This window comes from Polyodon spathula, chromosome 8, assembly GCF_017654505.1.
Source record: "Polyodon spathula isolate WHYD16114869_AA chromosome 8, ASM1765450v1, whole genome shotgun sequence".
NCBI lineage: Eukaryota > Metazoa > Chordata > Actinopteri > Acipenseriformes > Polyodontidae > Polyodon > Polyodon spathula.
Genome location: NC_054541.1, coordinates 14208419 through 14224746, shown reverse-complemented (window position 1 = coordinate 14224746; position 16328 = coordinate 14208419). Strand labels below are relative to the sequence as shown.

Sequence of the window (16328 nt, the reverse complement as noted above, 5' to 3'; positions counted from 1 at the left end):
GTACTGCTGAGCCTCTGCAAATGGAAAACTAGGCTCCTGCTAAGCGGTAAGGGTTTTTAAAAATGTTTTTTTTGGTTTTGGGGAGTTGGTTGAGGTTGGTTATGTGGCTTTGTTTGCTCAAATACCTCTCCAACCTTACAGAGACCCCCCTTTTTAAAAGAGCACTCCATCTGAAAAACCAAGCAGCATGTTAAAGATCTGCCACAGAAAATCACACAGACAGATACAGTAAGACAGGCACACACAGACAGGTACTGTAAGACAGGCACACATAGACAGGTCCACACAGACAGGTACTGTAAGACAGGCACACACAGACAGGTCCACACAGACAGGTGCTGTAAGACAGGCACACACAGACAGGTCCACACAGACAGGTGCTGTAAGACAGGAACACACAGACAGGTGCTGTAAGACAGGAACACACAGACAGGTCCACACAGACAGGTACTGTAAGACAGGCACACACAGACAGGTCCACACAGACAGGTACTGTAAGACAGGCACACACAGACAGGTCCACACAGACAGGTACTGTAAGACAGGCACACACAGACAGGTCCACACAGACAGGTGCTGTAAGACAGGCACACACAGACAGGTCCACACAGACAGGTGCTGTAAGACAGGAACACACAGACAGGTGCTGTAAGACAGGAACACACAGACAGGTGCTGTAAGACAGGTACACACAGGCAGGCACTGTAAGACAGGCACACACAGACAGGTGCAGACAGACAGGTACACACAGACAGGTGCACAAAGACAGGAACACACAGACAGGTGCTGTAAGACAGGAACACACAGACAGGTGCTGTAAGACAGGAACACACAGACAGGTGCTGTAAGACAGGTACACACAGACAGGTGCTGTAAGACAGGTACACACAGACAGGTGCTGTAAGACAGGTACACACAGACAGGTGCTGTAAGACAGGAACACACAGACAGGTGCTGTAAGACAGGAACACACAGACAGGTGCTGTAAGACAGGAACACACAGACAGGTGCTGTAAGACAGGTACACACAGGCAGGCACTGTAAGACAGGCACACACAGACAGGTCCACACAGACAGGTGCTGTAAGACAGGTACACACAGACAGGCAGGTCCACACAGACAGGTCCAAGACAGGTACACACAGACAGGTGCTGTAAGACAGGAACACACAGACAGGTGCTGTAAGACAGGAACACACAGACAGGTGCTGTAAGACAGGAACACACAGACAGGTGCTGTAAGACAGGTACACACAGGCAGGCACTGTAAGACAGGCACACACAGACAGGTCCACACAGATACACACAGACAGGCACTGTAAGACAGGCACACACAGACAGGTCCACATAGACAGGTCCACACAGGCAGGTGCTGTAAGACAGGAACACACAGACAGGTGCTGTAAGACAGGAACACACAGACAGGTGCTGTAAGACAGGTACACACAGGCAGGCACTGTAAGACAGGCACACACAGACAGGTCCACACAGACAGGTGCTGTAAGACAGGTACACACAGACAGGCACTGTAAGACAGGCACACACAGACAGGTCCACACAGACAGGTGCTGTAAGACAGGTACACACAGACAGGCACTGTAAGACAGGCACACACAGACAGGTCCACACAGACAGGTGCTGTAAGACAGGCACACACAGACAGGTGCTGTAAGACAGGTACACACAGGCAGGCACTGTAAGACAGGCACACACAGACAGGTCCACACAGACAGGTACACACAGACAGGTGCTGTAAGACAGGCACACACAGACAGGTGCTGTAAGACAGGTACACACAGGCAGGCACTGTAAGACAGGCACACACAGACAGGTCCACACAGACAGGTGCTGTAAGACAGGCACACACAGACAGGTCCACACAGACAGGTGCTGTAAGACAGGTACACACAGACAGGTGGTGTACACAGACAGGTACACACAGACAGGTGCTGTAAGACAGGAACACACAGACAGGTGCTGTAAGACAGGAACACACAGACAGGTGCTGTAAGACAGGAACACACAGACAGGTGCTGTAAGACAGGTACACACAGACAGGCGCTGTAAGACAGGCACACACAGACAGGTCCTGTAAGACAGGTACACACAGACAGGCACTGTAAGACAGGCACACACAGACAGGTCCACATAGACAGGTCCACACAGACAGGTGCTGTAAGACAGGAACACACAGACAGGTGCTGTAAGACAGGAACACACAGACAGGTGCTGTAAGACAGGTACACACAGGCAGGCACTGTAAGACAGGCACACACAGACAGGTCCACACAGACAGGTGCTGTAAGACAGGTACACACAGACAGGCACTGTAAGACAGGCACACACAGACAGGTCCACACAGACAGGTGCTGTAAGACAGGTACACACAGACAGGCACTGTAAGACAGGCACACACAGACAGGTCCACACAGACAGGTGCTGTAAGACAGGCACACACAGACAGGTGCTGTAAGACAGGTACACACAGGCAGGCACTGTAAGACAGGCACACACAGACAGGTCCACACAGACAGGTCCACACAGACAGGTGCTGTAAGACAGGCACACACAGACAGGTGCTGTAAGACAGGTACACACAGGCAGGCACTGTAAGACAGGCACACACAGACAGGTCCACACAGACAGGTGCTGTAAGACAGGCACACACAGACAGGTGCTGTAAGACAGGTACACACAGGCAGGCACTGTAAGACAGGCACACACAGACAGGTCCACACAGACAGGTCCACACAGACAGGTACTGTAAGACAGGTACACACAGACAGGTCCACACAGACAGGTCCACACAGACAGGTACTGTAAGACAGGTCCACACAGACAGGTACTGTAAGACAGGTACACACAGACAGGTACACACAGACAGGTACACAGAGACAGGCACACACAGAAAGGTACTGCAAGACAAGTACACACAGACAAGCACACAAAGACAGGCCCACACAGACAGGTCCACAAAGACAGCTCCACACAGACAGGCCCACAAAGACAGGCCCACACCGGACAGGCCCCACAGGTCCACCACACACACAGGTACTGAAAGACAGGCACAAACAGACAGGTACTGTAAGACAGGTACACACAGACAGGTCCACACAGACAGGTACTGTAAGACAGGTACACACAGACAGGCCCACACAGAAGGGTCCACACAGACAGGTACTGTAAGACAGGCACACACAGACAGGTACTGTAAGGCAGGTCCACACAGACAGGTACTGTCAGACAGGTAGACACAGACATGTACTATAAGACAGGTACACACAGACAGGCACACACAGAAAGGTACTGCAAGACAAGTACACACAGACAGGTATTGTAAGACATTTACACACAGAACTGGCAAACACAGAAGGGTCCACACAGACAGGTACTGTAAGACAGGCACTGTAAGACAGGTAAACGCAGACAGGTACTGTAAGGCAGGTACACACAAACAGGCCCACACAGACAGGTACACACAGACAGGTACTGTAAGACAGGCACACACAGACAGGTACTGTAAGACATTTACACACAGACAGGCAAACACAGAAGGGTCCACACAGACAGGTACTGTAAGACAGGCACACACAGACAGGTACTGTAAGACAGGCACACACAGACAGGTACTGTAAGGCAGGTACACAAAAACAGGCCCACACAGACACGTACTGTAAGACAGGCACACACAGACAGGTACTGTAAGACAAGTACACACAGACAGGCACACACAGACAGGCACTGTAAGACAGGTACACAGAGATAGGCCCACAAAGACAGGTCCACACAGACAGGTGCTGTAAGACAGGCACACACAGACGGGTGCTGTAAGACAGGAACACACAGACAGGTGCTGTAAGACAGGAACACACAGACAGGTGCTGTAAGACAGGTACACACAGGCAGGCACTGTAAGACAGGCACACACAGACAGGTCCACACAGACAGGTCCACACAGACAGGTGCTGTAAGACAGGTACACACAGACAGGCACTGTAAGACAGGCACACACAGACAGGTCCACACAGACAGGTGCTGTAAGACAGGCACACACAGACAGGTGCTGTAAGACAGGAACACACAGACAGGTGCTGTAAGACAGGTACACACAGACAGGTGCTGTAAGACAGGTACACACAGACAGGTGCTGTAAGACAGGTACACACAGACAGGTGCTGTAAGACAGGTACACACAGACAGGCACTGTAAGACAGGCACACACAGACAGGTCCACACAGACAGGTGCTGTAAGACAGGCACACACAGACAGGTGCTGTAAGACAGGTACACACAGGCAGGCACTGTAAGACAGGCACACACAGACAGGTACTGTAAGACAGGTCCACACAGACAGGTACTGTAAGACAGGTCCACACAGACAGGTCCACACAGACAGGTACTGTAAGACAGGTACACACAGACAGGTACTGTAAGGCAGGTAGACACAGACATGTACTATAAGACAGGCACACAGAGACAGGCACACGCAGACAGGTACACACAGACAGGCACACACAGAAAGGTACTGCAAGACAAGTACACACAGACAAGCACACAAAGACAGGTCCACAAAGACAGCTCCACACAGACAGGCCCACAAAGACAGGCCCACACCGACAGGTCCACACACACAGGTACTGAAAGACAGGCACAAACAGACAGGTACTGTAAGACAGGTACACACAGACAGGCACACACAGACAGGTATTGTAAGACATTTACACACAGACATGCAAACACAGAAGGGTCCACACAGACAGGTACTGTAAGACAGGCACACACAGACAGGTACTGTAAGACAGGTAAACACAGACAGGTACTGTAAGGCAGGTACACACAAACAGGCCCACACAGACAGGTACACACAGACAGGTACTGTAAGACAGGCACACACAGACAGGTACTGTAAGACATTTACACACAGACAGGCAAACACAGAAGGGTCCACACAGACAGGTACTGTAAGACAGGCACACACAGACAGGTACTGTAAGACAGGCACACACAGACAGGTACTGTAAGGCAGGTACACAAAAACAGGCCCACACAGACTGGTCCACACAGACACGTACTGTAAGACAGGCACACGCAGACAGGTACTGTAAGACAAGTACACAGAGATAGGCCCACAAAGACAGGTCCACACAGACAGGTCCACAAAGACAGCTCCACACAGACAGGCCCACAAAGACAGGCCCACACCGACAGGTCCACACACACACAGGTACTGTAAGACAGGCACACACAGACAGGCACACACAGACAGGTACACACAAACAGGCCCACACAGACAGGTCCACACAGAAGGGTCCACACAGACAGGTACTGTAAGACAGGTAAACCCAGACAGGTACTGTAAGACAGGTCCACACAGACAGGCACACAGAGACAGGCACACGCAGACAGGTACTGCAAGACAAGTACACACAGATAAGCACACAAAGACAGGCCCACACAGACAGGTACACAAAGACAGCCCCACACAGACAGGCCCACACAGACAGGTCCACACACACAGGTACTGAAAGACAGGCACAAACAGACAGGTACTGTAAGACAGGTACACACAGACAGGCACACACAGACAGGCCCACAAAGACAGGCCCACACCGACAGGTCCACACACAGACAGGTACTGTAAGACAGGTACACACAGACAGGCACACACAGACAGGTATTGTAAGACATTTACACACAGACAGGCAAACACAGAAGGGTCCACACAGACAGGTACTGTAAGACAGGCACACGCAGACAGGTACTGTAAGACAGGTACACACAGACAGGCACACACAGACAGGTATTGTAAGACATTTTCACACAGACAGGCAAACACAGAAGGGTCCACACAGACAGGTACTGTAAGACAGGCACACACAGACAGGTACTGTAAGACAGGTAAACGCAGACAGGTACTGTAAGGCACGTACACAAAAACAGGCCCACACAGACTGGTCCACACAGACACGTACTGTAAGACAGGTACACACAGACAGGCACACACAGACAGGTACTGTAAGACAAGTACGCACAGACAGGCACACACAGACAGTTACTGTAAGACAGGTACACACAGACAGGTACTGTAAGGCAGGTACACACAGGTAGGCCCACACAGACAGGTAATGTAAGACAGGCACACACAGACAGGTACACACAGACAGGCCCACACAGACAGGTCCGCACAGACAGGTCCACACAGACAGGTACTGTAAGACAGGCACACACAGACAGGTCCACACAGACAGGCACACACAGACAGGTACTGTAAGACAGGCACACACAGACAGGCACACACAGACAGGTACTGTAAGACAAGTACACACACCACACAGAAGGGTCCACACAGACAGGTCCACACAGTCAGGTACTGTAAGACAGGCACACACAGACAGGTACTGTAGGACAGGTAAACACAGACAGGTACTGTAAGACAGGCACACACTGACAGGTACTGTAAGACAGGTACACACAAACAGGCCCACACAGACTGGTCCACACTGACAGGTACTGTAAGACAGGCACACACAGAGAGGTAATGTAAGACAGGCACACACAAACAGGTACTGTCAGACAGGCCCACACAGACAGGCCCACACAGACAGGCCCACACAGACAGGTCCACACAGACAGGCCCACACAGACAGGTATTGTAGGTCAAGTACACACAGACAGGCCCACACAGACAGGTACTGTCAGACAGGTACTGTAAGACAGGCACACACAGACAGACCCACACAGACAGGTACTGTCAGACAGGTACTGTAAGACAGGTCCAAACAGAAAGGTCCAAACAGACAGGTCCACACAGACAGCTCCATACAGACAGGCACACACAGACAGGTACTGTAAGACAGGCACACACAGACAGGCACACACAGACAGGTACACACAGACAGGCCCACACAGAATGGTCCACACAGAAGGGTCCACACAGACAGGTACTGTAAGACAGGTAAACACAGACAGGTACTGTAAGGCAGGTACGCACAGATAGGCCCTCACAGACAGGTACTGTAAGACAGGTACACACAGACAGGTACTGTAAGACAGGTACTGTCAGACAGGTACACAGAGACAGTCACACACAGACAGGTACTGTAAGACAGGTACTGTAAGACAGGCACACACAGACAGGTACTGTAAGACAGGCACACACAGACAGGCACTGTAAGACAAGTACACAGAGACAGGTCCACACAGACAGGCCCACACTGACAGGTACTGTCAGACAGGTACTGTAAGACAGGCACACACAGACAGGCACACACAGACAGGTACTGTAAGACAGGCACACACAGACAGGTACTTTAAGACAGGTATACACAGACAGGCCCACACAGATAGGTATTGTCTGACAGGTACTGTAAGACAGGCCCACACAGACAGGTACACACAGACAGGCACACACAAACAGGTACACACAGACAGGTACTGTAAGACAGGTACACACAGACAGGTCCATACAGAAGGGTCCACACAGACAGGTACTGTAAGACAGGCACACACAGACAGGGATACACAGACAGGTACTGTAAGACAGGTACACACAGACAGGTACAGTAAGTCCCTGCTAAGTGACACAGCCCTCTAGTGGTCTAACACACTTTGTACTGTAGAATCTGAGTTATCTACCATATAACATTTTCCACATTCTTAGTTTAAAGATGGTCAGCGAAGATGAGTTCCGGGAGCCTCGGGCTGGGGAGTCCAACAAAGCACCAGCACTGTTCTGATAGAGAGAAAGACACAGGCACACGTTTAGTGTGCTCGTTGCACCCTGCCCTGCTGCACAGTGCACCTTTAAATACACACAATACCAAGGCAGGGCCAACAGAATCCTAAAGAGAGGTGGAAGATTATTACTTTTGGCGTTTCATTTTTCTGCTTTTTGGGTGTAAGGACGGCCTGCTAAAAGTTTCTCACAGTAAAAGTAGAGCAAAGTGTAATGAAGCACAGTACAAGCATGATAAAGCATAGGGAAGCATTGTAAAGCCCAGAGAGGTATGGTAAAAGTACATATTTAAATCAAGACACTCAGATATCATATCCAATACAGCCTGAAAGAGGATTTATCTGACCCCAGAACCTTGGGAATGCTGGGAACAGTGAAAAGGCTGTCATTGGCTGGTGGCTGGGTGAGACAGATAGGGTAATGAGTGTGAATGGGTTCCAGTGTCCCTCTCTCACCATGGGACAGGGTAATGAGTGTGAATGGGTTCCATTGTCACTCTCTCACCATGTCCTCCTCACACTCGTCCCCCTCATCCCCGTTCAATAGCTCCTCAGTCAGCTCTTCTGTTTCGGAGGGCGAGTCGTCCTGCGAGACTTCACTCTTACTCTCCTCCATCTTCCTGATTTCTGTGGAAGCAACACAGGCTGCATGAAAAGAACTGGGAGCTCAGACAGGGTAACAATGTGCCACTGTGTGTTACATTACACATGCAGATCACATGTACAATGAGCCTAGTATACATATCCTATAGTGTTCTGTATACAGAGCAAGTACACCACAGTGTTCTGTCTACACAAGAGGAGCATGCCATACCAGACAGTGTAAATTGAGGTAGTCTTGAGGGCGGGATAGGAAGAGGCTGAGTCTCATTGACATGCAGTCTCCAGACCTGCCCGATCCAGACGCCACGCAAGCACACGTATGATGGTAGAAACCCCAGTACTCTGGTTATGAGTGCACATGTGTGACAGCAACCCAGCACTGGTAGGACAATAACCATCTACGGGGTGCAACAGCAAGCATGCTACGTGGCTGCTGTACAGAATAAAATAACATGAATAAATACCCTTTCCCTTCACGAAGGACTTCGACTTCCTAACAGGATGTCACAAAATCGCTTGGTTTCCAGTGGTACCCCATTATTTTTAATAGTAAACACATGCAAATGTTCAAAAGAGGAGCAGTACGTTTGAACCAGCCCACAGTTTGAAAATCCATTCCAGTTCACTGAAGCCCTTGGGAATGGCTGGAACTTATTTACGAGCTGCATGTGGAACTGCCTGTGCAGCTATGAGCTGTCACTTCTCAACTGCTTCCAATAGATGGCTAGACTGAGTGAAAAGCTATCATTGCACATTCGCTTTTCTAAATGGAATTAATAATTACAGATCTGTCAAAACTAGCTACAAGTAATAATAAAAATAATAACATTATGTAACACAATTTTTGTTCCTGGGTAGTAAGTGTTATTTCCTAATTGCTTATGCCTCAAAAGTATAGAAAATGGCTATTATTCCCCACAAACTTTGCTTTTGTGACCAGGACAGTAATATTTCAAAATATCACTATTTCCAATGGGGAAATGGGCAAATGTGTGTCTTTTCGTTCACATAGTCAGAAAAAAACAACATATGAATCCAAATTAACATGTATTTATACTAAAGTAATACAAAAATGACTACAAAAGATTTAGAAGTGAGTAGTTTTTCTAGATTTACGATTATACTGTAAATACAGTATAATCGTAAATCTCGAAAAACTACTCCTAAATATAAAAATTTGCTACATGGTGTAATAATAATAATGTACTTTGCTTATACAATGTTTTGAAGCACTTATTTTTTAATTTCAATAATATATATGTGTGTGTGTGTGCTAAACTTTGCTATGGCACAAATGTGTTAAAAGTGGTTAGAAAGTGTCAGGCAATGCAATATTCAAGTGTAGAGGCTCCCCTTCTTTGCCTTCACTGTGTATTGATGAGGGTGGTATGATTCAGTAGGGGCTTTATGCGTTTAGCTGCATTACGTTTTATGCAATTCTGCCATCTTCTGGTATTTTGAATGAAATGCAACTGACTGTGGGACAAGTATGGAAAAGGCATACATACACAAACACAAACACACACACAAACATCCATGCAAATATATCTACTTATTTGTTGTGTTTACAAGCAGGTGAGCCAGCTCACCACCCCATGCACAGTATACTGTACTGTGAGCTGCTCACTCACCTGTCACTGAGTATTTCTCTGATCTGCACCCCATGCACAGTATACTGTACTGTGAGCTGCTCACTCACTTGTCACTGAGTATTTCTCTGATCTGCACCCCATGCACAGTATACTGTACTGTGAGCTGCTCACTCACCTGTCACTGAGTATTTCTCCTCTGTGATCTGCTCCAGCCTACCCAGCAGAGCATCGATGTTAGATTTGATCTGGGTGAGCTCTGATTTAATTGCTTGAAGTTCATTGGATTTCACTGCAGAAAACAAAAAATATATTCATTAAAAACAGTGCCTGATCTATCTCATTATTTCTGGATTAAGGTTGATGTCAGGGATACTCTTTGGGAAACCCAAAAAGAACACAGTTCAGAATAAGGCTGACGGCAAGGTGAGGGTAGAGCATGGCACCATGTTGACTCAGTTCAGAGTAAGGCTACAGCAGGGTGAGGGTAGAGCATGGCACCATGTTGACTCAGTTCAGAGTAAGGCTACAGCAGGGTGAGGGTAGAGCATGGCACCATGTTGACTCAGTTCAGAGTAAGGCTACAGCAGGGTGAGGGTAGAGCATGGCACCATGTTGACTCAGTTCAGAGTAAGGCTACAGCAGGGTGAGGGTAGAGTGTTTTGAGAAACCTCAGGAATCCACTTACATTTCTGTTTTGCAGAGCTGTTTGTGATGGCGGCTGATCGGGTGATTAGTTTGACAGGAAGTGACTTCACTCTGCGCACTAACGGCACAGCCACACGGGGGCGCTTCACTGGAACCACTCTGGGGGCAGGTGACACGCGGCCGCGGTATTCAAACAGCCTGAAACACATAAGGGCAGAACAGAGAGACAGCTGAGAGCAAGAAGAGACAGGTGTTTACAATGCAGCTCAGACATGACTCTCAAAACACACCTTGTATTGAAGACAAGGCTTTACAATGCAGCTCACATATGACTCTAACAACACACCTTGTATTGAAGAGAGGGGTTTACAATAAAGCTCATACATGACTCTAATAACACACCTTGTATTGAAGAGAGGGGTTTACAATGCAACGTTAGAGGTGGTATTCTCAGTTCCATGATCTACCTCATGAATGTTTAATGTTAAAGGTGCTATTCTCAGTTCTATGATCTATCTCATGTCTATGTTTAATGTTAGAGGTGGTATTCTCAGTTCTATCTCATGACTGTGTTTAATGTTAGAGGTGGCATTCTCAGTTCCATCTATTTCATGACTGTGTTTAATGTTAGCGTTGGTATTCTCAGTTCTATCTATCTTATGACTGTCTTTAATGTTAGAGGTGGTATTCTCAGTTATATGATCTATCTCATGACTGTGTTTAATGTTAGAGATGATATTGTCAGTTCTATCTCGTGACTGTGTTTAATGTTAGAGATGGTATTCTCAGTTATATCTATCTCATGACTGTGACAAATGTTAGAGGTGGTATTCTCAGATTTATCTCATGACTGTGTTTAAAGTTAGAGGCGGTATTCTCAGTTCTATCTATCTCATGACTGTGATTAATGTTAGAGGTGGTATTCTCAGTTCTATCTATTTCATGACTGTGTTTAATGTTAGAGTTGGTATTCTCAGTTATATCTATCTCATGACTATGTTTAATGTTACAGGTGGTATTCTCAGTTCTATGATCTATCTCATTACTGTGTTTAATGTTAGAGGTGGTATTCTCAGTTCTATGCTCTATCTCATGACTGTGTTTAATGTTAGAGATGGTATTATCAGTTCTATCTATCCCGTGACTGTGTTTAATGTTAGAGATGGTATTCTAAGTTCTATCTATCTCATGACTATGATAAATGTTAGAGGTGGTATTCTCAGTTCTATCTATTTCATGATTGTGTTTAATGTTAGAGTAGGTATTCTCTGTTCTATCTATCTCATGACTGTGTTTAATGTTACAGGTGGTATTCTCAGTTCTATCTATCTTATGACTGTCTTTAATGTTAGAGGTGGTATTCTCAGTTATATGATCTATCTCATGACTGTGTTTAATGTTAGAGATGATATTATCAGTTCTATCTCGTGACTGTTTTTAATGTTAGAGATGGTATTCTCAGTTATATCTATCTCATGACTGTGACAAATGTTAGAGGTGGTATTCTCAGTTCTATCTATCTCATGACTGTGATTAATGTTAGAGGTGGTATTCTCAGTTCTATCTATTTCATGACTGTGTTTAATGTTAGCGTTGGTATTCTCAGTTCTATCTATCTTATGACTGTCTTTAATGTTAGAGGCGGTATTCTCAGTTATATGATCTATCTCATGACTGTGTTTAATGTTAGAGATGATATTGTCAGTTCTATCTCGTGACTGTGTTTAATGTTAGAGATGGTATTCTCAGTTATATCTATCTCATGACTGTGACAAATGTTAGAGGTGGGATTCTCAGATTTATCTCATGACTGTGTTTAAAGTTAGAGGCGGTATTCTCAGTTCTATCTATCTCATGACTGTGATTAATGTTAGAGGTGGTATTCTCAGTTATATCTATTTCATGACTGTGTTTAATGTTAGAGTTGGTATTCTCAGTTATATCTATCTCATGACTATGTTTAATGTTACAGGTGGTATTCTCAGTTCTATGATCTATCTCATTACTGTGTTTAATGTTAGAGGTGGTATTCTCAGTTCTATGCTCTATCTCATGACTGTGTTTAATGTTAGAGATGGTATTATCAGTTCTATCTATCCCGTGACTGTGTTTAATGTTAGAGATGGTATTCTCAGTTCTATCTATCTCATGACTATGATAAATGTTAGAGGTGGTATTCTCAGTTCTATCTATTTCATGATTGTGTTTAATGTTAGAGTAGGTATTCTCAGTTCTATCTATCTCACGACTGTGTTTAATGTTACAGGTGGTATTCTCAGTTCTATCTATCTCATGACTGTGTTTAATGTTAGAGATGGTATTCTCAGTTCTATCTCTCATGACTGTGTTTAATGTTAGAGATGGTATTCTCAGTTATATCTATCTCATGACTGTGACAAATGTTAGAGGTGGTATTCTCAGATTTATCTCATGACTGTGTTTAAAGTTAGAGGCGGTATTCTCAGTTCTATCTATCTCATGACTGTGATTAATGTTAGAGGTGGTATTCTCAGTTATATCTATTTCATGACTGTGTTTAATGTTAGAGGTGGTATTCTCAGTTATATCTATCTCATGACTGTGTTTAATGTTAGAGGTGGTATTCTCAGTTCTATGATCTATCTCATGACTGTGTTTAATGTTAGAGGTGGTATTCTCAGTTCTATGCTCTATCTCATGACTGTGTTTAATGTTAGAGATGGTATTATCAGTTCTACCTATCCCGTGACTGTGTTTAATGTTAGAGATGGTATTCTCAGTTCTATCTATCTCATGACTATGATAAATGTTAGAGGTGGTATTCTCAGTTCTATCTATTTCATGATTGTGTTTAATGTTAGAGTAGGTATTCTCAGTTCTATCTATCTCACGACTGTGTTTAATGTTACAGGTGGTATTCTCAGTTCTGTGATCTATCTCATGACTGTGTTTAATGTTAGATGTGGTATTCTCAGTTCTATCTATCTCATGACTGTGTTAATGTTAGAGGTGGTATTCTCAGTTCTATCTATCTCATGACTGTGATTAATGTTAGAGGTGGTATTCTCAGTTCTATGATCTATCTCATGACTGTGTTTAATGTTAGAGGTGGTATTCTCAGTTCTATCTATCTCATGACTGTGTTTAATGTTAGAGGTGGTATTCTCAGTTCTATGATCTATCTCATGACTGTGTTTAATGTTAGAGGTGGTATTCTCAGTTCTATCTATCTCATGACTGTTTAATGTTAGAGGTGGTATTCTCAGTTCTATCTATCTCATGACTATGATACATGTTAGAGGTGGTATTCTCAGTTCTATGATCTATCTCATGACTGTGTTTAATGTTAGAGGTGGTATTCTCAGTTCTATCTATCTCATGACTGTGTTTAATGTTAGAGGTGGTATTCTCAGTTCTACGATCTATCTCATGACTGTGTTTAATGTTAGAGGTGGTATTCTCAGTTCTATCTATCTATCTCATGACTGTGTTTAATGTTAGAGGTGGTATTCTCAGTTCTATCTATCTCATGACTGTGTTTAATGTTAGAGGTGGTATTCTCAGTTCTATCTATCTCATGACTGTGTTTAATGTTAGAGGCAGTATTCACAGTTCTATCTATCTCATGACTGTGTTTAATGTTAGAGGTGGAATTCTCAGTTCTATCTATCTCATGACTGTGATTAATGTTAGAGGTGGTATTCTCAGGTCTATCTATTTCATGACTGTGATTAATGTTAGAGTTGGTATTCTCAGTTCTATCTCATGACTGTGTTTAATGTTAGAGGCGGTATTCTCAGTTCTATCTATCTCATGACTGTGTTTAATGTTAGAGGTGGTATTCTCAGTTCTATGATCTATCTCATGACTGTGTTTAATGTTAGAGGTGGTATTCTCAGTTCTATGATCTATCTCATGACTGTGTTTAATGTTAGAGGTGGTATTCTCAGTTCTATGATCTATCTCATGACTGTGTTTAATGTTAGAGGTGGTATTCTCAGTTCTACGATCTATCTCATGACTGTGTTTAATGTTAGAGGTGGTATTCTCAGTTCTATGATCTATCTCATGACTATGTTTAATGTTAGAGGTGGTATTCTCAGTTCTATGATCTATCTCATGACTCTAATCTCAGTGACTGTGTTTAATGTTAGAGGTGGTATTCTCAGTTCTATCTATCTCATGACTGTGTTTAATGTTAGAGGTGGTATTCTCAGTTCTATATCTATCTCATGACTGTGTTTAATGTTAGAGGTGGTATTCTCAGTTCTATGATCTATCTCATGACTGTGTTTAATGTTAGAGGTGGTATTCTCAGTTCTATCTATCTCATGACTGTGTTTAATGTTAGAGGTGGTATTCTCAGTTCTATCTATCTCATGACTGTGTTTAATGTTAGAGGTGGTATTCTCAGTTCTATCTATCTCATGACTGTGATTAATGTTAGAGGTGGTGTTCTCAGTTCTATCTATCTCATGACTGTCTTTAATGTTAGATGTGGTGTTCTCAGTTCTATGATCTATCTCATGACTGTGTTTAATGTTAGAGGTGGTATTCTCAGTTCTATCTATCTCATGACTGTGATTAATGTTAGAGGCAGTATTCTCAGTTCTATCTATTTCATGACTGTGTTTAATGTTAGATGTGGTGTTCTCAGTTCTATCTATCTCATGACTGTGTTTAATGTTAGATGTGGTATTCTCAGTTCTATGATCTATCTCATGACTGTGTTTAATGTTAGAGGTGGTATTCTCAGTTCTATGATCTATCTCATGACTGTGTTTAATGTTAGAGATGGTATTCTCAGTTCTATCTATCTCATGACTGTGTTTAATGTTAGAGGTGGTATTCTCAGTTCTATGATCTATCTCATGACTGTGTTTAATGTTAGAGGTAGTATTCACAGTTCTATTATCTATCTCATGACTGTGTTTAATGTTAGAGGTGGTATTCTCAGTTCTATCTATCTCATGACTGTGTTTAATGTTAGAGGTGGTATTCTCAGTTCTATGATCTATCTCATGACTGTGTTTAATGTTAGAGGTGGTATTCTCAGTTCTATCTATTTCATGACTGTGTTTAATGTTAGATGTGGTGTTCTCAGTTCTATCTATCTCATGACTGTGTTTAATGTTAGAGGTGGTATTCTCAGTTCTATTATCTATCTCATGACTGTGTTTAATGTTAGAGGTGGTATTCTCAGTTCTACGATCTATCTCATGACTGTGTTTAATCTTAGAGGTGGTATTCTCAGTTCTACGATCTATCTCATGACTGTGTTTAATGTTAGAGGTGGTATTCTCAGTTCTATGATCTATCTCATGACTGTGTTTAATGTTAGAGGTGGTATTCTCAGTTCTATGATCTATCTTATGACTGTGTTTAATGTTAGAGGTGGTATTCTCAGTTCTACGATCTATCTCATGACTGTGTTTAATGTTAGAGGTGGTATTCTCAGTTCTATCTATCTCATGACTGTGTTTAATGTTAGAGGTGGTATTCTCAGTTCTATGATCTATCTCATGACTGTGTTTAATGTTAGAGGTGGTATTCTCAGTTCTATGATCTATCTCATGACTGTGTTTAATGTTAGAGGTGGTATTCTCAGTTCTATCTCATGACTGTGTTTAATGTTAGAGGTGGTATTCTCTGTTCTGTGATCTATCTCATGACTGTGTTTAATCTTCGAGGCAGTATTCGCAGTTCTATTATCTATCTCATGACTGTGTTTAATGTTAGAGGTGGTATTCTCAGTTCTATCTATCTCATGACTGTT

The 16328-nt window shown here is 44.1% G+C and overlaps 1 protein-coding gene across 5 annotated transcripts in view; it reads right to left on the bottom strand.

Annotated features, from left to right (window-relative positions):
* Positions 1–16328, bottom strand: part of LOC121319486 (RNA-binding protein Raly-like) — a 60169-nt gene that overhangs the window by 5634 nt on the left and 38207 nt on the right. For 3 of the 5 annotated variants that reach the window (XM_041256941.1, XM_041256942.1, XM_041256943.1), the window contains exons 5-8: positions 10614–10771; positions 10104–10217; positions 8239–8360; positions 7635–7731 (exon numbers count right to left, since the gene is read on the bottom strand). In XM_041256941.1, the coding sequence (XP_041112875.1) occupies positions 7635–7731; positions 8239–8360; positions 10104–10217; positions 10614–10771 (491 nt within the window). Of the gene's footprint in view, positions 1–7634; positions 7732–8189; positions 8361–10103; positions 10218–10613; positions 10772–16328 lie in introns of all 5 variants that reach the window. The other 2 variants (XM_041256945.1, XM_041256946.1) reach the window with 2 other exon arrangements.